The 22262-nt window shown below is 41.3% G+C and overlaps 1 protein-coding gene across 1 annotated transcript in view; it reads right to left on the bottom strand.

Annotated features, from left to right (window-relative positions):
- LOC311622960 (uncharacterized protein) overlaps window positions 1–3760 on the bottom strand; it is a 72864-nt gene extending 69104 nt beyond the window's left edge. The window contains exons 1-2 of the mRNA XM_084884487.1: window positions 3698–3760; window positions 3262–3319 (exon numbers count right to left, since the gene is read on the bottom strand). Coding sequence (XP_084740613.1) covers window positions 3262–3307 — 46 coding nt within the window. The 5' untranslated portion in view covers window positions 3308–3319; window positions 3698–3760. The remainder of the gene's footprint in view (window positions 1–3261; window positions 3320–3697) is intronic.
- Window positions 3761–22262: the final 18502 nt, after the last annotated feature.

Raw genomic sequence — 22262 nt, 5'->3', positions numbered from 1 at the left:
TCTGGTTCGGCCCCTACCACTTTGGCTCTGTCTGGAAGGAGGACTGGATGACTGGAAGATGTCTAATTAGCATATTACCATTTTATTAGTATAGATTGTTTTCCAATAGGATAAATTTCTAAAATAGAAATTACCAGGGCAAGTAGAAGAAATATTTTTATCAAATTTATTTCCAAAATGTTGAACCAAATGACATTCTATCAGTACTGGCGATCAAGCCCAAAACCCAGACTGATGAAAAAATATTGATATATTTTAAATAAATAAATAAAATATTGTTGGGCCTTGGACAGGTAACTCAGGTAGTTAGAATATCATCCCAATATGCCAAGGTTGTGGGTTTGATTGCCAGTTAGGTCACATCTGAGAATCAACCAGTGAATGCATAAGTAAGTAGAATAACAAATCAATGTCTTTAATAAAAAATTTAAATATAAAAATAATAAAGTATCATTGCCTTATAGGCAGAAGTCTAATAAACTCTTCAGAAATCAATTTTTAGAAAATAGGTTTCTAATGGTTCCAGAAGAGCCAAGATTGATCATGCTCTTGAGGATGGTCAAAAAAATCCAAGTAGAAATCATTCTCATGAGTAGATGAAAGCTGGCACTTGAGCAAGGCCCATTTTCCATAGTGAACCCAAAGAATAGGACAATATTCAATCAAGTACTAAATTAAGCCACTTAAAAACCAAAACCGGTTTGGCTCAGTGGATAGAGCATTGGCCTGGGAACGGAAGGTTCTCAAGTTCGATTCTGGTCAAGGGCATGTACCTTGGTTGCAGGCACATCCCCAGTAGGGGGTGTGCAAGAGACAGCTGATCAATATTTCTCTCTCATTGATGTTTCTAACTCTCTATCCCTCTCTCTTCCTCTCTGTTAAAAAAAAACACAAACTCTTTCCAGTGCTAGTGGCATTAAAACCCCATATTGTCACCAGCCAGCTGTGGCTCGGTGGTTGAGCATCAATCTATGAACCAGGAGGTCAAAGATCAATTCCATCTCAGGGTACAGACCAGAATGCAGGCTCAATCCCCAGGAGGGGGCATACAGGAGGCATCCTATCAATAATTCTGTCTCATCATTGATGTCTCTATCTCTCTCCCACTCCCTTTCTCACTCTGAAATCAATAAAAATATAATATTTTTAAAACATATATTGTCAAATGCAGTCAATTTGGTCTTTGAATGAAATCTGAGATGTATCAATTAATCTTATTTTTTTATTTTTAAATTATAATTGATATACAATATTAGTTGACAGTGTACAAAATAGTGATTAGACATTTATATAACTTGTGAAGTGATCACCCCAATAAGTCTAGTACTCATTTGACCATTCATAGTTATTAAAATACTAGGGGCGCTGTGCATGAGATTCATGCACTAGTAGTGGAGAGTGCATAGCCTGTGGGGATCGGCCCACTGTGAGAGCACCACTCATCCTGGTCAGCTGAACAGCACTCCTACTATGGGAGTACATTGACCACCAGGGGGAAGCCCCTGTGTTGAGCCTCTGCCCCCAGGGGGTCACTGCACATCATAGCAACTGGTTGGTCTGGTCATTCTGATTATTCCATTGTTCAGTTGCTGGACTTTTATTATATAGGACTAGAGGCCCAGTGCATGAAATTCATGCACGGAAAGGTGTGTCCCTCAGCCCAGCCTGTACCCTCTCCAATCTGGGACCCCTCGAGGGACGTCCGACTGCCCATTTGGGAAGGATGGGGCCTAAGTGGGCAGTCAGACACCCTTCTCAGAATCCAGGACTGCTGGCTCCCAACTGCTTGCCTGCCTAACTTCCTGATTGCCCCTAACCACGTCTGCCTGCCAGCCTGATCACCCCCTAATCATTCCCCTACCAGCCTGATTTCCCCTAACTGCCCTCCCCTGCAGGCCTAGTCACCCCTAACTGCCCTCTCTTGCAGGCCTGGTCCCTCCTAACTGCCCTCCCCTGCTGGCCTTATCACTCACAACTACCCTCCCCTACTGGCTTGTTCCCTCCCAACTGCCCTCCCCTGCTGGTCATATTGTGGTGGCCATCTTGTGTCCACATTGGTGCAACCATCTTGTGTGTTGGAGTGATGGTCAATTTGCATATTGCTCTTTTATTAGATAGGATTATTGACTGTATTTCCTATGCTGTACTTTACATAACCCAACTAATCAGCTAGGTTTGGACTGTGAGTTTTGAAATGCTCTGAGATAAAATGCTGATTGTTATGTAAAATAAGAGTCTATTTTTTCACTGGATTTTTATAATTGATTTTGCCTCACAACATTTGAAGGTTACAAATCTAGCATGCTAACTTAAAAATTTAGTATGGAGTATAATTTAAATGAACTTTTCCCCATAATCACATCACATCTGGTGGTTATTATTTTTAAATTTAGGTTGTGTCTATTCCTAACATTGTCTCTATCTCATAGAATGTTTTGATTAAAATATAGGGTGTCCCCAAAAATGTATACACATAATTTGAATAATTATAAAGACTTTATTTCAATACATTTTATTTTCAAAATGAGTTATTGACTATTAAAGTGTCTGTATATATATTTTGGGACACACCATATATTATTTTTGCTTTTTCAAAGATTTTTTTTATTGATTTTAGAGAGAAAATAAGGGACAGGGAGAAAGAGAATGAGAGAGAGAAAGAGAAACATTAATGTGAGAGCAAGACATTGATAGACTATCTTCTATATGCCCCCTACCTGGGATCCAGCCAGAAACCCGGGCATGTACCCTGAATCGGAATTGAACCAGAGACCTTTTGGTGCATGGGGAAATGCCCAACCAACAGAGCCATACTGGTCAGGCCATATCATATTTTTAGAAGATATATTTGCACATTGTTAAAAACACACACAAAAACTGAAAAAATAAAAGACTGGTCTCTTTTCCATTCTATCCCCTTGTCTCCTTTCCATCCCCTCCTACACCATGAAAATGCTAGTACTATTTCTTACAAAAATGTGAAAAGTCCATATATATCCAACTACCTACCCATCCCCGTTTTTCTTAAAGAGAAATGGAAGGTTATAACAAAATGTTACATTTAGCCTTAGATTTTGTGATTCATATAATATCATTTAAGAAATTTCTTTGGAGTAAGATTTCAGCCTGTTCTTTGCTCACTAGTTGACCCATTACCTTCCAACAGAGTCCAAGCACATCCATCTTCCTCACCCACACCCACACACATCCTACACTCCCCCATGCCCAATCTTCCATACCCCAGCCCACCTATCCACTTACCTGCCCAAAGTAGTATGAGGCTTGGGAATACTACCCAAGGAAGCATGATGGTATCAGCCTAAAAGGAAGAGAAAAAAAGGGACTGTTTGGTTTTCCCTTAGCAGATGATATGGGGACATGTCTTAATTCTCAGATTGAAACTTTTCCTTGTACCCTAACTGCATGTATCACATGTGCCTACCCTGCTATGGATGGGAGAACACATACAATGGCTTCAAGTCTTTGTTAGCTCAGGGTTGCTAAGAGCTCTGTACTTACGGCAAACAGGCAAAGCTGCCCTTGGAAGTAGCCCCAGCTCCTTTTCCATACATAAAGTCCAAATTGACTCCCGATGTTCAGAGAGATTAGGGAGTAAACAGGAAGGAAACCAGAGCCAGGCTCAGTGGGGGGAACACCAGAGCAAAGACCAGTCCTCCCATGGTCCTGATGCACTTACCCTTGGGCTCTGAGATGACCGTCTACAGGACCTTTGGTGAGTAGAGGGTTCTTCTTGCCCTGTGGCCACAATGGTTAGTCCCTAGCCTCAATTATATTGCCAAGTTATCTATTAACAAGGATTAAGTCAGAATGTGAATCACTGTTTTTCATCATTCATGCTACAGGAAGCGAAGACTCAGACTGCATTTTATTGAATGATGTCAGGAGAATATTTCAGAAAGGAGAATGTGGACCAGGCCTGGTGCTCATAGACACAGACTCAGAGCAAAACCCCAAAACTGAAAGTCTACTTTCATAAATGGGGGGCATAGAGAGATGACAAAAGAAGCCGGCCACTCCAATCTGGCAAACAGTTAAAAAAAAAAAAAAAAAAAAAAAACAAACTCACATGCAAGCTTATTCTCTGGTGACTACAAAACAAAATGGATGACCACACTTCTTGGCAGGGCACAAATAATTGTATAGAGTAAAGAATGGGGACAGTCATAGATACTAGTTTATGAATGCTACCAGCTATTGGAAATTACTTTACATGCTTGACAAGGAAAGGACAAAGGCCTGCTCTAAGAATGGTGCGTGGCAGGAGACAAAAAAAGTGCACCGATTAATGTCAGAAGGAATATTGATTATATCAGACAATCAAAGGGGGGTTTATGGAAAGCAACCTCCATTCTGGCCTGAACTAGTCTGTGGGACAAACAGAAGTCACATTGTGGAACAGTCTCTCCTCGCACTCAACCCCTCATGACTGCTCTTACACTCTCATGCCACCTCCCTTCTACAAGGTCACCTACAGGTCAGCAGGGACTTCAGTGACAGGGAGGTAGCTCAGTTATGGCTAACTGACTGCATTGAAGACACGCTTCTCAGTGCAGACACGTACAAGGAAAGAGACAAATTAAAAGAAGCAATCTAAGTATTAATAACAATGTTTTTCATCATGCTCCCCCAAGTCTTAAATCTGTTAGTTAGTTGTACTAAGAAAAAAAAAAGAAATATTAGCAGATGGATTGAGTATAAAAACACAGCATACAGTTTGGATAATGAATGCTTCCCCCCACCACTATACTGAATATAAGTGGGCACCATAAGAAGAGCAGGTTTAAGGTCAGAAAGACAAGTATTTGGTAGGGACTTGAATAAGGAGATCTTCTCCTTCTTTGAGAATTACACTTGCAGCCTAGCCAAGCTGTGTAAACCATATGTTGTCCAAGAGGAAGTTGTGCTGTCTGGGTAAGTAAGGGAATATGCCAGAAAAGGATCTATTCTTTCCTCTTTCAATGGTGCATATACCAGTACATGTACTTATACCTGTCCATGTACAGTGTATCACCATGCATGGGTCCCAATGGCATTAGAATGACAGGGTCCCACCAGAGACTAAGCAGTTTTTCCACACTCAAAAATGTGAAGACTGCCGAAACCGGTTTGGCTCAGTGGATAGAACGTCAGCCAGCAGACTGAAGGGTCCCGGGTTTGATGCCGGTCAAGGGGATGTACCTTGGTTGTGGACACATGCCCAGTAGGGGGTTTGCAGGAGGCAGCTGATCAATGATTCTCTCTGATAGATGTTTCTAACTCTCTATCCCTCTCTCTTCCTCTCTGTAAAAAATCAATAAAATACCTTTTTTAAAAATAATGTGAAAACCTATTCTGGTGGAAAATCTCATTGTAGAGTCTACTAAATGGTTCTTGTTCCAGGGATAGAGGGTTTGATGCCCTCACTATCATAACTCCTTCATCCATGGCAGGTTTAGAGCCTATCCCTTTGTTTCTACACCTTAACGCAAAGAAGAAAATCCTGATTTTCTTTCAGTTTACTTTTATAAAAATATATTTTAATTGATTTCAGAGAGGAAGGGAGAGAAAAAGAGAGACAGAAACATCAATTATGGGAGAGGATAATTGATTGGCTGACTGCTGCTTGCCCCCTCTTGGAGATTGAGCTCATAACCAGGGCACGTGTCCTGACTTGGATTAGAACCGAGACCTCCTGGTTCATAGAACAGCACTCAACCACTGAGCCACACCAACTGAGCTGTATGAGTTTACTTTTGATATTTTAAGTCCATCAAATTAGCCATATCCAGATAACTCAGTTGGTTAAAGCATCATCCCAGTAAGCCAATGTTGCTGGTTCCATACAAGAATAAACCAATGAATGCATAAATAAGTTAAACAACAAACTGATGTTTCTCTCTCTCTCTCTCTCAAATCAATGATATTAAAATAGCCTAAACCGGTTTGGCTCAGTGGATAGAGCATCGGCCTGTGGACTCAAGTGTCCCGGGTTTGATTCTGGTCAAGGGCATGTACCTTGGTTGTGGGCACATCCCCAGTAGGGGCTGTGCAAGAGGTGGCTGATCGATGTTTCTCTCTCATCGATGTTTCTGACTTTCTATCCCTCTCCCTTCCTCTCGTAAAAAATCAATAAAATATATTTTTTAAAATATATATATTAAAATAATAAATCTACTTAATTAAAATCTATTCTAATTTTAGAATGCTTACCCAGGTAAGAACAATAGGCCTATACCAGGGACCAGCACATAGCATCAAGCAAGGAAGTGGTGCTCATTTATGTTAGAATGAACATCATTGTCATCAGTCTCTAACTGAGAGATGTGGAAAGCAACTTCTGATCCAGCCCAAGTCAAGCTCATGGGAGAGACAGCGGTCACATCAAGAAAGAGTTTCATCCTCACTTGGGTTCAGTTCCTAGCTCTGCCACTTAGGAAGCTGGTAGCTCTGTGAGTAACTAAGTTGAGCCAAGCCTTGATTTCCTCATTCCTTCAATGGGGCCAAAAACACTTGTTCTATCTCCCATAAAGGATTGTTGTGATGAACAAAAGTCTGTGGGTGAACTCAAAACTAAACCTAAATATGCATGAATACTACAGCCACCATTTCTGGAGAATTACTGTGTCATGGAATCTGTGCATTTTCCTTCCACCCTTAGGCAGGTGCTGTTACTAACCCATTCTTGGAGGTGGAAGCTGGGGTTTGGAAAGGTTAAGTGAGCCTAGATACTAACTTTCCCTTTATGCTTTGTCTTTATATACTTACACTATTGACCCTACTTCAACCATCACCAAAGGTTTCTAGATCTCTAGCTCTCTCCCTTCCCCTCTGTAAGAAAATCAATAAAATAAAAAATAAAAAAATAATAATAATAAATAAAATTAGTCCATTGAGTTCCTCCCCTTATGTCCCAGGCTCTTCTGGAACTGCTGCCTCTGTGTTGGAGCTTAGAGGGCGGGAATTCATGTGAACCCTCCGAGTACAGTGCTAGGTCTCCCATAACCCTTCCTCCATCTCAGACAAAATCCCCACTGGTGTCCAAAGCTGGATGTTATAGGAACTCTTTGGCACAGTGCCCTGTGCTATGGAGCTTGAAGTGGAGTTCAGACCTCTGGCTCTTTAGGGGGGACCTCTGAAGCCCTCCCATTCATTCATCACCACACAAGGAGTTTGGGACCTGCCCAGACCCCATATTCACACTTACCTGTCTCAACGTGGCTCCTTCTTTATAACCTTAGAGGTCGACTTCTATTCAGCTGGTCTTCAGGTGGTCCTCAGTGACCTTTGTGCAATAATTTCCACACGTTCTGGAAAGATATGAGTTCAGGGTGTACCTATTTGGTCACCTTGTTTCCTCTGGGCCCTCCCCTAGAATTTTCCTTATCTTCTATTGGCTCAATTATTGTTGCCATAGTATGCTACATAATATACAGAAAGCTCAAGCACTAAAGTTCTGATTTTCTCTTCCGCATACTTCCAGAGGATAGTACTTACAGGAAAATTAGGAGGTTCCCAGCCCCTCAGGTAGTTTCCCCCAAGGGTTTTTATAGATAAAGACAACTTTCTTCCAGCATTCTATTCTTTATCTTTTTGCCACACCTTGACATCAGACCATTGGGAAGTATCTTTGAAAGTCAAACTTCAGCAGTCTTCCACAATCTCTTTACTGAATGTATCTACTTCCTATATTAAATAAATTATAAGGAGATATTAGTGGACTGGAAAACATTTGTTCTCTGCTAGGCTGTCTTTAAGATTCAGCACAGAGCCAAAACAGCATCGGTCTGCGGACTGAAAGGTCCCAGGTTCGATTCGGGTTAAGGGCATATACATTGGTTGTGGGCACATCCCCAGTAGGGGGTGTGCAAGAGGCAGCTGGTCGATGTTTCTCTCTCATTGACATTTCTAGCTCTCTATCCCTCTCTCCTCCTCTCTGTAAAAAATCAATAAAATATATTTTTTTTAAAAAATAAGATTCAGCACAGAGCTTGATTTTAGGTCAGACTCTGGAGCCGAAAAACCATGCACATTTTGAGACTGTTTATCTATGAAAGGGTTCTTATGGGGCCAACTCCTCAACTTATAATGAATAAGCTGAGGACCAAAAAGAGGACTATAGGATGGGACCCACAGAAAACACACTGTGGGACCGACACAGAAGAGAAAGCCTAGAGTGCCTACTCCTACTCAACTGTTCTTATTATTCAACAAACATTATTTCACCAAATACCCATTGAGCACCTAATGCTAAGCACTGGAAAATCTGATGGAAAGAAAAAGAAAAAAGCAAACCTATAGTCTTTACCCTCAAAAGTTTAGATCATGGGGGGGGGGGGTGGAAAGATATGTACACATATTATACCTTAATAAAAAAAATTAAAGAAAAATAAAATAAATAAAAATAAAAAGTTTAGCTCAACAAGCTGGCACCTTTAATACAAAATGAAGTAGATCCCTGGCTGGCATGGCTCAGTAGCATGCGCACTGAAGGGTCTCGAGTTTAATTCCCAGTCAAGGGCATGTACCTGAATTTCAGATTCAATCCTGGTCCCAGCCTGGTCAGGATATGTGCAGGAGGCAACCAGTCAATGTGTCTCTCTCACATTAAAGTTTTTTTCTCTCTCTTTCTTTCTCTGCTCTCTCTCTCTCTCCCTTCCCCCAAAGGGTAAGGGTGACCTCTGAAGCCTAGCTATCCTTCCCATTTATTAATCACTATGCCCACCCCTTCCACTCTCTCTATAAATCAATGAAAGGAAAAATATCCTCAGATGAGGATTATAAAAAATAAATAAAAAAGAAAATAGAGCTACACTTTGCCCCAATATAATTGATATAAATTTTTCTGATGTTAATAGCATGTCCATGGACACTCCAGGTTTTGAATTTGTGTATGACAAAAAATGTCAGAAAATTGGGAGGAATAGCTGGGCTCTTCTCACAGCCTCAGGGCAATACCTGTGCACAGCAGAATGTTTTTCAAAGATTTCATGATAAAACCATGGTTTTTCCTTCCTAAAACCAAAACAATGGGTGTTGTCTTCTTAGAAACACTGACAACATCGCATATTTGCTTTTGGATGAATACTCACTCCAAACCAGTGTGCCTGATTGTATGATCACATGACTATAGACATTTCCCCCACATTCCATTTTGGAAAAATGGCTGGGTCAAAGAGATTTAATAGCATTAATATTTTTGCTATTTATTATTATACAAAATACTGTGAAATATTTTCCAAAGGTGACCCACCCATAAAACAAGCATTTTTAAATTTATCATTGCTTGGTATCTTTATTTTTTGGTTAATCCTCACCCCAGGATATTTTTCTACTGATTTTATTTATTTGTTTGTTTGTTTGTTTTTAGAGAGAATGGAAAGGAGAAGGAAAGACACAAAGAGAGAAATATCGATGTAAGAGAAACAGATTGGTTGGCTTTCACATACGCCTCATCTCCTCGAGGCTGGGATTCAGCCTGCAATGAGGTATATTCCCTTTACCCAGAATTGAACCCATGACCCTTTAGTCGGAGAGGTGATACTCTTTCTACTGAGCCAAACCCACTAGCGCTGTGGTCAGCAAACTGCGGCTCGTGAGCCACATGCAGCTCTTTGGCCCCTTGAGTGGGGCTCTTACACAAAATACCACCACGGCCTGGGCGAGTCTATTTTGAAGAAGTGGTATTAGAAGAAGTTTAAGTTTAAAAATCGCTCTCAAAAGAAATTTCAATCACTGTACTGTTGATATTTGGCTCTGTTGACTAATGAGTTTGCTGAGCACTAGAGTAATACATACACATATTTAAACAAATACCACCACCACCATCATACATGAATAGTTTAAATAATTAAAAAGGTTTTTAAAAAATCTCACTGCTTTCTCTAAAAAAAGAGAGTCACACCATAAGCAGAAGGAATTTGAGCAAGAACTAAGAAATAATTTCTGTAAGTAAATGAGTAACTTGAAATGCCCTTAATAGTTGCAGGCAATGTAACTACAGAGGATCCTGAAGCCTGGAACTAACATTTCTGACTCATACTGCTCTTTGCCCAGGTTCCAGAGAAAATTGGCCCAAATCAAAGCCTTCCTTATGCTTGAGAACTTTTCACCTTAATGGTGCTACTGTCCTTTTCCCCACTTAACCAACCAAGTCCCAGAAAAGGTTGGTGGAAAATCTTAAAAATTACAGCTTTAGGGCATCTCAGCTTATCTCCAGAAGGATCCATACTTTCTCAATAGAAATCTGGAGACAAAGTAATGTGGTTTAGTTTAATTTTTTTAATTTAAATCAAAGTGAAGGAGGTTTTTGTTATGTTGCTTTTTCAACCTGTAAAATACCTCACCTGGTTGCTTTTGCATATTAAAGGAAAAGGCGTATGTGAAAGTGTTTTGATAGCAAGCACAGAGTATGCCCCAAATAAATTTTAGCTTTGATAAAACTTTCCAAGAAAAAAAAAGTGAAAGTAAAATTTAAAATTAATAGAAAATAAGCTCAAGGGACACCCTGAAGTCAATTGCAGCACACCTTGCAGATTATGGGGGATCAGTCTTCAACCACCCACAATAAAGTTAGCCTGGATCTTTTTTTTTTTAATTTATTTATTTATAATATGTTTTATTGATTTTTTTTTACAGAGAGGAAGAGAGAGGGACAGAGAGCCAGAAACATCAATAAGAGAGAATCATCGATCAGCTGCCTCTTGCACACCCCCCACTGGGGATATGCCCACAACCAAGGTACATGCCCCTGACCAGAATCGAAGCCGGGACCCTTCAGTCTGCAGGCCAACGCTCTATCCACTGAGCCAAACCGGTTTTGGCCATAAAATATTTTTATAAATATATTTTATTGATATTTTTTTTTTTTACAGAGAGGAAGAGAGAGAGAGAGAGAGAGAGAGAGAGAGAGAGAGAGAGAGAGAGAGAGTTAGAAACATTGGTGATAGAGAATCATCGATCAGCTGCCTCTTGAACACCCCCACTGGGGATATGCCCGCAACCAAGGTACATGCCCTTGACCAGAATCGAACCTGGGACCTTTCAGTTCGCAGGCCAATGCTCTATCCACTGAGCCAAACTGGCTTCGGCGCCATAAAATATTTTTAAATTAAGGTATGTACATGGCCTTTTAATTTTTTTTTTAATTTCTTTATCAATTTCAGAGAAGAAGGGAGGAGAGAGAGAGAGAGAGAAACATCAATGATGAGAGAGAATCATTGATCAGCTGCTTCCTTCATGCCTCCTACTAGGGACCGAGCCCACAACCCAGGCACGTGCCCTTGGCCGGAATTGAATCTGGGACCCTTCAGTCCACAGGCTGATGCTTTATCCACTGAGCTAAGCGGGCTAGGGCGCCTTTTAATTTTTTTAATTTATTTTTTAAGTCCTCACGCAAGGATATTCACTCCATCCACTTCTAGAGAGAGTGGAGGCACATTGATTGGTTGCCTCTCGCATGTGCCACCAGTAGCCTGGATCTTTTTGCTGTTGGCAGGGCCCTGCCTTCAGTTTATAAAAATAACACAACACCTGTGCGGCACCATAAAGGGAAGTACAAATGAGGAACCACTTGGAATTTCTGCTTCCAGAATTTCAAACCTTGAAAAAGGAAAAGAAAAATAAATAGTAAGACCTTTTCAGTTCCAGAAGATAAAGGTGCCCCTCTTTTCACAGCTGGTGAGTCTCTTAGGCAGAGCTCTGGGAGAGAAAAAAAAAAAACCTAAAGCACTTCTATAAACAGATCATATATTCAATATTATTACTTTGTGATTAAGTTACCACTTGTCATCTCCAGGGCACTGGCGGTAGCTTTTCATTCCTCCTTCTGCCATCTGTTTCATTTCAAGAAATTTATGGAAAGTGGATCCCACTCAGGTTCACTGCCAGCTTGACCTTTAACTTACTTAACCTGTCCCAGGCTTCATATCTTTCATTTTAAGTGAAAGAGAGTTTATTAGTGAAGCAGTGTGGCAGAGTGACTACACCACAGACAGAGCGGCCTTCCTGTCTTTCTGTGAAGTGGAGGACAGACAGGAAAACCCTGCTCTAATGCTTATATCTTGCCTTTTAATAACAAAAAAAAACAGAGATCATCTAATACCTACACAAGCACCTAAAAGGAAAAAGTGAAAGTCTGTATCTTGACCATTTACTCCTGTGGGGTAAACATATTCATTTGGGTACATTCTTCCAGGTTTTTTTAAAATCCATGCCCCCTCACTTAAGGATAGAACCAGGGGACTGGAAACCATGGGCACCAAAGGCCTGATACCAAGGGCAGAGCCCTTTCCCTCTGCCTCTATATATTTCTGGGACCAGGAGCATGTGCCAGGTCTTATCAAGAAGAGGAGGGTCTCCCAGACCTTTGAAAGGTAAAGAAAAAATTTCTATCACTTAAATAGACTATTCTAGAACATTTTTTTTAAATTTATCAATAAAGCATTCCCCTCTGACAAGTGACATAAGCTTTGTCAGAGTAAGGTTTTCATCTGCTTCCTCGCAGTTCTATTTAATGGGACTAAAATAGCACCTGACAAAGTAGATGCCATAAATGTTCACAGAATTAATAGATGGAATGAATTCTCCTTCCTGTCAGACTAGAAGTTCTATGGTGTAAGGGATGTGTCTATTTGGTCTCTCTGGTCTCAGCATTAGATTACCTGGCACATAGTAAGCACTGGTAAAACTTTGTTAAATTAGCAAAACAGCTCAAAGATGAAATCACCTTGAATATATCTTACCTGCCTCACTGTGCTGATGAACCACAATAATCAACTCTTCCCTTATCAATGAAAAGACATTTTTGCAAACATCATTGCAATGATCATCCGGGTATACCTACCCTTGTTTAAAGATTTCTGTGGGTAAGAATCTCCTTAGGAGGAAAACCACTGGTGTGTTCTAAGTGTCTTCTGAAGACCCCTCCCTCCAGGTGACTAATATCCATGGCAGGCAGCACAGCAGCAGGTTGGTCATCACCGAGGGAGTGTTGGGAGCCATCAGAGTTGATACAAGCAACTCCATCTTAGAAACCAACTCCTCTTACAACTCACAGTCACCAGAGATCATGTGGTGCCCTGTGGCTTGGCCAGAAGCTAAAGATAACTTATCGCTTAAGGACACATCCTGCTCCGGAAGATCCCTACAAAGTCCCCTCCCTGATCCTCCCTTCCATAGTTTGCCCCGCCTTGGAATGTCCCCATGGCAACCTCCCCCTACAGCCGGTATAAATTGCAGCTTCAACAATAAAATTCTAGGCTTGATCAGAACTCTGTCTTGCCTCCATTTCTTCGTGTCTCCTGTCCTCTATCATTCCCTTCTAGGTGCCTCCTCACCCCCACGTTGATCTCCCGCTGGTCGGGACAAGGGAGGAGCAGTTTTCAGACAGTGACAGGTGCCTATTGTTGATTGATTCCCTCTGTGCTGGGGAGGGCTCTGCAGAAAGGGGGAAATGGACAAGGGAGGAACAGACTTCCAAGAGCCTGACATGGGAGATGGTGCAGAAACAACAGCCACTTTTGCCTACATAAGAGCACAGATGAAGCTTGGAGTCTGTGAATTCTCCAAGAAGTGAGGTGACAAAGTTCTGAGTATTTCAATGGAAGGGCTTTCCAGGAAGCTACCTTTCTGCATATTTAATGTTTTCATTGCAAAGATATTTAGTAAGTTTGTCTTATGTCTCACACAGAAACAACAAATAAGGAAGGCAGAGCCAGTCTCCACAGTCTTGGAATGGAAGCTTAGAAACCACTGTGTTCCCACTAAGGGATCTGAGGCTGACAAGAACAGATTGCTGCAGCCCTTTGCCTTCCTTCCACCGTAAACAGAATTACATCCCAGTCACTGCTTCTTCTTCTGTGAAAAACATGGCCCCAGTTCTCTCCATGAATGGAGAAGTTGGTCAGAGACGTTTCCCTCTGAGTTCTCCCCAAGCAGAACTTGACAACACACAGGAGTGCACTTCCTTTTTCCCCAGGAGCTCTGCCACACCACTGCTTGCTGTGAGGAGAAGGAGGGCATTAGGTGGCATCTGTAGGAGAGTCTTCATTCAAAGACACATAAATGTTGAGATTCAATGGAAACTTTCAAGGCCATCTAGTCTACTCCAGTATTTTCTTCATCTTTCATGAGTTACTCTTCTCTGAAAATCAGTGGCCCTTGTAGACTTTCTGTACTAAAAAAAGGCATGCAGCCCTAACCAGTTTGGCTCAGTGAATAGAGTGTTGGCCTGAAGACTGAAGGGTCCCAGGTTCAATTCTGGTCAGAGGCATGTACCTTGGTTGCTGGCACATCCCCAGTAGGGGGTGTGCAAGAGGCAGCTGATCAATGTTTCTCTTTCATTGGTGTTTCTAACTCTCTATCCCTCTCCCTTCCTCTCTGTAAAAATTCAATAAAATATATTTTAAAAATCAATATATTTTATTGATTTTTTTAAAGAGAGGAAGGGAGAGGGACAGAGAACTATTGTAGAAACATCGATTGTATCTCAGAGTAAGGTGGTTACCTTACCTCAGAGAGGAAAAAAAAAAAAAAAAAGACTAAATTTTAGATATAATTTGGAGAAAGACTGTAGAAACTGATCTTAAAATGTGTGGTAGGGGTGAGGATAGTTGAGGATTCAAGGATGGCTCCTTGTTTTCTGGCTTAAGTAACCATATGGATATGGTGATGAGAAGGACCAGGGAGAGAGAGTTTAAATTCTGGTAAGGTATGATATAGAATCTAGGGGTCCCCTGAACGTGTTAGATGACATCTAAGTGGAAGTATCAATTGACTAACACTCTGACAGTTAGAGATGTTATTACAGGCACCTCTCACAGACACTTGAGTCAGAGGGAGAAGGCTGTCACCACCTCAATTCTTGTATTCTGGTGTGAATGAATTCTAACCAATGAATAGTGAGAAAGCCAATTCATTAAAAAAGTAAGGTATGCACACTTATTAAAGAGGCAAGGCAAGCAGATCTACCATCTTTCATAACATGCAGATGGGCTCTCTCAGCCTATCCTAGAAATGAGTGTGGTGGGGTGTGACCAGTCGTCCTTGGTTTCTGTCTTATTTACTATTCTGTTTACTTATTTTTAAATTTCTCTGCTACATATCCTGGTACAGGTTAACTCCGAAGATCTCTCTCCCTTACTTTGTTAAGGCTTTCAAGACTTATATGAGAAGCACCTGATAATTACATCACAAAACTGCTGACTTGCTTCTCTAAACAGTGGAATGATCTCCTGGCTGATTTGGCTCAGTGGATAGAGCATTGGCCTGGGGACTGAAGGGTCCCAGTTTCAATTCTAGTCAAGGGCACATGCTTGGGTTGTAGGCTCAACCCCCAGTAGGGTGTGCAGAAAATGATTGTCTCCCATCATTGATGTTTCTATCTTTCTCTCCCTCTCCCCTTTTCTCTGAAATAAATACAAATATATTAAACAAACAAAACAGTGGAATGATTATGACTGCACTCTTCTTTCTCTCTCCTCCTTCCTCTTTACTGTCTTTTAGTTGGTTTCAGGGTGATCTAAGCTATGTAATCTGGTTGGGAGTAGATGCATTATAACTCTCCTTCTCTCCCTTTACCCCTCACTCCTGCATTCTTTGGGGACATTAACCATTTTATTTCACGTGTCCTTGGTGGGGGAAGATAAGGGCTTGCTATTTACAAACTGGCTGCAGGCTGCTAAATTGTTTGACCTACCTTCTTTAATTTTCTTGTTTCAGTTTCCGTATTCCTCCTGCCCTGGAATTTTTCTAGCTTCTGACTAACCTATAACAATACTAAGGATGGCATTTAAGTCAATAGAATATAGGTCTTTGTGTAGAAGTGTAGAAAGAGGAAAATGAGGATTCTCAACATTTAAAAGTCACGCAGAAGATGTAATAAAAATTACTGAAAGGGGTGGCCAATAAAGTAGAAGAGTTGTGTTTCAGAAACCAAGAGAAGGAAGAATTTCTACAATGAAAATCAACTTAATTATTGCTGAATGAAGTTTCAATATAGATGAAGGAATTAAATGTGGCTTGGACCAATAAGTCTTAGGGGCCCACCACCAGGGCTGTCATTGGGAAGGACAGAAGTGAGAACAATTAGTTTATTTAACATGATCTGCAGGGGATCATTCATAAAGAAAGCATACATAGTCCACTCACCTAGTTTGATGTCCAACTTCAGGTTTGCTTTTTTACCATTCATTAGGCCTGAGAATTGGATACGGCAGCAATAAGTCCCACTGTCGGCTAAAGTCACATTCTCTATGGACAAGGACACATCTCCTTTGTGGACAATTCCCTTTAGCTTGTATCTGCTGGATCTCTGATAGCTCAAGTTTCTTCCTTCAGTTCTGAGCATCATAGTCTGACATTCAAACACAGAACAGGGTCCCCTGCCCTAGCACACAGGCACAAGGTTCTCAGAGGTGGTTGAAGAATAGTGGTAGGGCAGATAAGCATTCTGACCCACAGTGGCTATGAGAGACTCTTCCAAAGACCCTGGATAAAAAAGAAAAAAGGAGAGTAAGATGCAGGTGATGAGTGAGATTGGTCCACTTCAGGAAAAGTGCAAGTAATGCTTGCAGAGTAAAAAAACCACTGCTGCTCTCCAGTGTAAAGGAGGATCCACTAAGGCAATGACTCTCAGACTAGAGGGGCATCTGAACCACTGGGAAGTCTGATTAAAACACAGATGTGTGGCCAGACTAGCATGGTCCAGTGGTTGAGCTTCATCCTATGAACCAGCAGGTCATGGTTCAATTCATGGTCAGAGCACATGCCTGGGTTTCAGGCTTGATCCCCAGTAAGGGGTGTTCAGGAGGCAATCAATGATTCTTACTTATCATTGATATTTCTATCTCTCTCTCTTCCCTTCTCTCTGAAATAAAAAATATATACAAATTTTAAAAACCACAGATGTGTGGGCTCAGCTACTAGAATTCCTGATTTATTCAGTCTGGGTGGGACCTAAAATTTTGTATTTCTAACAAATTCCCTGGAATTGCTGACATGGCTGATCTTGGAACCTCACTTTGAGAACCAGTGTCCTAAGAGAGACTTGTGGCCTAATCCTGTGAACAATGGAGGCAGGGCTAATGGAAACAGTCAGAAAATAAAGCAATCATTGTCGGCCAGGAAAACAGTTCAGCTTTATGGACTAGTTATCAGTTTGTCAATGAAGGACAATTATGCTAGCAACATTCCCTCTTTATCTCACTTTTTTTTTTTTAAATCACCAGGCATACAGTGAATAAAAACCCTTGCCTGAATAAGAAGGTAGAGGAATGATCTATAGTGTGACACACTGGTGTGCTGGTATGGCACTCAGGGAAGTGGCCACCATTTCTGTGATTGTGGAGTAGAGACACCGTAGCAGGAAGTATCCAGTTCAATTGGAGAATTAAAATGACACCAGCCCTGACGGGTTTGGCTCAGTGGATAGAGATTTGGCCTGCGGACTGAAAGGTCCCAGGTTTGACTCAGAAGTCTCAGCTCTTGGAGATTGACTTTTGTCTAGGAAACTTAGAAGCCAAGGATTCTTTTTTTATAATATATTTTATTGATTTTTTACAGAGAGGAAGAGGGAGGGATAGAGAGCTAGAAACATCAATGAGAGGGAAACATCAATCAGCTGCCCCCTGCACACGCCCCACTGGGATGTGCCCACAACCATGATACATGCCCTTGACCAGAGTCGAACCTGGGACCCTTCAGTCCGCAGGCCGATGCTCTATCTACTGAACCAAACCGGTTCCAGCAGAAGCCCAGGATTCTTTACAAAAGGCAAATGAGATCACAGCCTGGAGTTTCTCAAAATATGTGGTCTTCTTCTGTCTTTCCTTCCAGCCGTTCCCTGTCACCCACCTATATGCCATCAAATGCATTTTTCAATAATTTTTATTTGTTTCAGAGAGGAAGGGAGAGGGAGAAACTTCAGTGATGAGAGAGAATCATTGATCTGCCACCTCCTGCATGCCCCACACTGAGAATTAAGCCCACAACCTGGCATGTGCCCTTGACCAGAATGGGGCTCTTCAGTTCACAGGCCTATGCTATACCCATTGAGACAAACCAGCTAGGGCTCCAATACAGGGGGGTTAGTGAGGGACAACCAAATGACTGAACAGCAGGCTGTCTGGGGCAACCAGGATTGCGGGGGGACCATGAGAGGTGACCACGATGGTAGGGGGGGCAGTTAGGGGTGACCAGGCTGGCATATGGGGTCAACCAGGCCGAAATGGGGTGCAGTAAGAGGCAACCAGGCCAGAGGGTGTGGGGGAGGGAGAGAGGAGGGATCAGTTAGGAGAGGCCAGAACAACAGGGGTTGGGGGGAGGGGTGACCAGGCCGGCGGTGGGGGGGGGGGGGGAGGGAGGGAAGGGGGGAGAGGCCGTTAGGGGTGAACAGGCAAGCAGGTAGGTGAGCAGGATCTGGTCTAAACTGGGGGTCGGACATTCCCCAAGGAGTCCCGGATTGGAGAGGGTGCAGACTGGGCTGAAATTGACATTTTCCCTTGATATGTATGCCCACATAATAACAACCAACAGATACCCATATTCAAGTGTAAGGCAGAGTCAATTAACCTTGAGTTCAGGGCTCATATTTATGAAATAGCATGTGGTATGTGAATTATCTCTCACTATAGCTGCTAAAAAAAAGAACAAAAATCCAGCTAAATTCTGACAAGGCTCTCTCACTGGGCATTTGCTAGGGTCATTCTCCCAACTTCCTGCCCCTGACAAGACCCAGTTTACTGCCATCTCTCAAAGTAGTCTTTTCTGTGTGCTAGGAAGAGTTCTAGAAATAGGTGCAGTCCTGCAGTGCCTTCTAGCCTTTAAAAAAAAATTACTGCAAAAATTACGATGCCCCTCCTTGTATCTTCAACTTGCACTATCTAATTGTCATCTTCCAAGTACTTTTTAAATATTGATTTTTTTATTTATTTTTTATTTTTTTTTTATTTTTTTTTTTTATTTTTATAGAGAGGAATGGAGAGGGATAGAGAGTTAGAAACATCAATGAGAGCCGAAACCGGTTTGGCTCAGCGGTAGAGCATTGGTCTGCGGACTGAAAGGTCCTGGGTTCGATTCTGGTCAAGGGCATGTACACTGGTTGCGGGCACATCCCCAGTCGGGGGTGTGCAAGAGGCAGCTGGTCGATGTTCCTCTCTCATTGACATTTCTAGCTCTCTATCTCTCTCCCTTCCTCTCTGTAAAAAAATCAATAAAATATATTAAGAAAGGAAGGAAGGAAGGAAGGAAGGAAGGAAGGAAGGAAGGAAGGAAGGAAGAAAGAAAGAAAGAAAGAAAGAAAGAAAGAAAGAAAGAAAGAAAGAAAGAAAGAAAGAAAGAAAGAAAGAAAGAAAGAAAGAAAGAAAGGAAGGAAGAAAGAAAAGGAACATCAAAGAGAGAGAAACATCGATTAGCCACCTCCTGCTCACCCCCTACTGGGGATGTGCCCGCAACCAATATACATGCCCTTGATCGGAATCCAACCAGGGACCTTTAAGTCCTCAGACCGATGCTCTATCTACTGAGCCAAACAGGTTTCGGCTTCCCAGTACTTTTTTAGGCTCAGCAGATTTAGCATTTGCCAGACAGAGCAAACCCCGTCTCAGCAGTCCACCATATAAAGAAAAGAGGGTTACCTTAGAGCAAACCCTCACGAGCCCAAGGGACTTTCTGCTTTGCTTACTTTTACAACTTGTGGAAGAAAATGTTTAGTTCTTAGGAAGCCGGGACAGTCAGCTAGACAGCTGCGGGCTGGCTTCCTGAAAAGCTTTCAAACACGTGGCAGCGTCCATTTTTTCATTCCCAGGGCTGCCACGAAATTAATGCTGTTGCCATGCAAGACAGACACAGGAAAGATCTAGTCACCCTGGGTCAGCCCACTTGTTGTTCACCTGTCCCAGCCCGCTGTTGATATTCTGTCTCAGTCTGTATCTTTTATGCTTTTCCAGAGCTCTCTTCACACAGAAGAACACAAGCTCTCACCTTCCCTCTCCAAGTCTCTCGAGGTCAGTGGTTCTCAGCCTCAGCTACCATTGAAATCACCTTGCAGGGGAGGGGGGCTCTTTCTGGCCCCACAGCTGAGATTGACTTGGGTCTGGGCATGCTTAGTTGGCCACGCTTTCCAGGTGATTCTAATGTACAGCCAAGGTTGCAAAGGACGGGTCTCAGAGAGCCTCTGAGGTGCACGCAGACTCCAGACCAGAGTGGTTTCTATTTCAAATAAAGTTTTAAAGACATTTAGCTCTTCCCCCACCTCCTCGTCCCTAGCACACACAGGGAGGTTCTAGGAAACATTATTTTAATTTATTCCCCAATTTTCATAGGTATGTCACTAAGCACATACTTGCTATGTATTGATATAAGCTGGGTGCTCAGAAACTGCATACACTTCCCTCAAACAGCTCAATATTCAAAGTGTCCACAATTCTGTAGCAACATGTCAAAAATGTTGCCTTCAAAAACAAGCATCCTGCCCTCCTAGGCCACTTTGGTGTGGGTAGCATTGAACATCAAGTGTTAATTATTTCAGAATTAACTCAAATTGAAATTATTACCCAGCCTTGTGAACTACTCATGTCAAAATGTTTCTGATATGAAGGGGGGAAAAATGTTTCTGGTAGCTAAAAATATCCTTACCTTTTTTGGCTTCAACTCTCTTGGCAAAATCAAAACTTTAATCCATTTGTGGAAACGTAATAGCATTGGAATTAATAATATAAAAAATTCATCCTTCTAAAATAATTTTAGTAAACAAAGTGGTTTGGGGACAATTTAGAATTCTGGTTGAAACTAGTAACTCTCTCAAACAGCACTATTATATTTGCACACTTACTTTTTACAGAGGCCTTTTTCTCTAATCTCCCCCTTTCTTTTGCCCTTTTATTTATTTCTGCACTGCATCATTCTAAAAGTTAGTTCAGCCAAAACCAGTTTGGCTCAGTGGATAGAGCAGTGTTTTTCAACCTTTTTTGGGCAAAGGCACACTTGTTTCATGAAAAAAATCACGAGGCACACCACCATTAGAAAATGTTAAAAAATTTAACTCTGTGCCTATATTGACTATATATAAAGTAATTCTCTTGAATAGGAATCAAATAAACACAAAGAAAGTATTTTATAATTACTTTATTATGAAATATTAAGTAAACAAAATAGTGAAAAATTATAAAATTCTTGTCTTGTCTGCACCTATGGCACACCAGGCAACATCTCGCGGCACACTAGTGTGCCGCGGAACAGCGGTTGAAAAACGCTGGGATAGAGCATCGGCCTGTGGACTGAAGGGTGCCGGGTTCGATTCCGGTCAAGGGCACCTACTTTGGTTGCGGGCACATCCCCAATAGGGGGTGTGTAAGAGGCAGCTGATTGATGATTCTCTTTCATCAATGTTTCTAACTTTCTATCCCTCTCTCCTCCTCTCTGTAAAAAATCAATAAAATATATTTAATAAATAAATAAATAAATAAATAAATAAATAAATAAATAAATAAAGTTAGTTCAGAACCCCTGATGGTTGTCCATCTGAAGTAGCATACATGTGTTAAATCACATGGCCATTGATTTTCTTTACCTATTTACTTGCTCCACTCACCATCCTAACTTCCTCTTTTAAAAGCCCATCCTGGTACCAAGGAAAGCACTTAAAACCTCATATTTTCAGAGCCATGAAAAAACAGATCTAGTGGGAAAATCACACTGACTTTATTTCCCATAAAGGAAATAAAAATCTGTGTTCCTCCATAATTTGAAACCTTTGGGGGAACTTAAGCAGTGTAATGTTTTGGCCTACTCCAGAAGGCAAATAATCCTTTCCACTAATATTTACATGGTAAAATAAGATTGTTTTAGAGTAATAAATTTGACTGTAAAATAGTAGACAAGTTTACAGGCATTTAAATTGGCTAATTGAAATAAACCAATATTCTAGAAAAATTAATTGCACTGGACAAAAAGATGTTCCTAAAGTGTTAACTAAAATTTTTATTGGTAGTTCATCTCATGATAAAATCTCACAATACAAAATGAACCTAAAGCAGTCATATTATAGTGCAAAAAATTAAAATTTAAAAGCTATCAAGACTACATTATAAAATTTTCAAAAGCTTCCTAATATTTAAATCAAAAAAGGGGGAAAGAAGAACATCATGTAAGGAAAAATATCCTGTAAGTAAATTACATCTAGAAAATTTGTACTTTAGAAAATTAATTGTAATGCTAACAGCAAGACACCCATGAAAAACACACATGGTGTCAAAACAAGTCAGAGG

The sequence above is a fragment of the Pipistrellus hanaki genome (genome assembly GCF_964339955.1).
Source record: "Pipistrellus hanaki genome assembly, chromosome: 5".
Taxonomy (NCBI): domain Eukaryota; kingdom Metazoa; phylum Chordata; class Mammalia; order Chiroptera; family Vespertilionidae; genus Pipistrellus; species Pipistrellus hanaki.
Note: the sequence above shows the minus strand (reverse complement) of the source record. Positions and strands in the feature narration are given on the sequence as shown.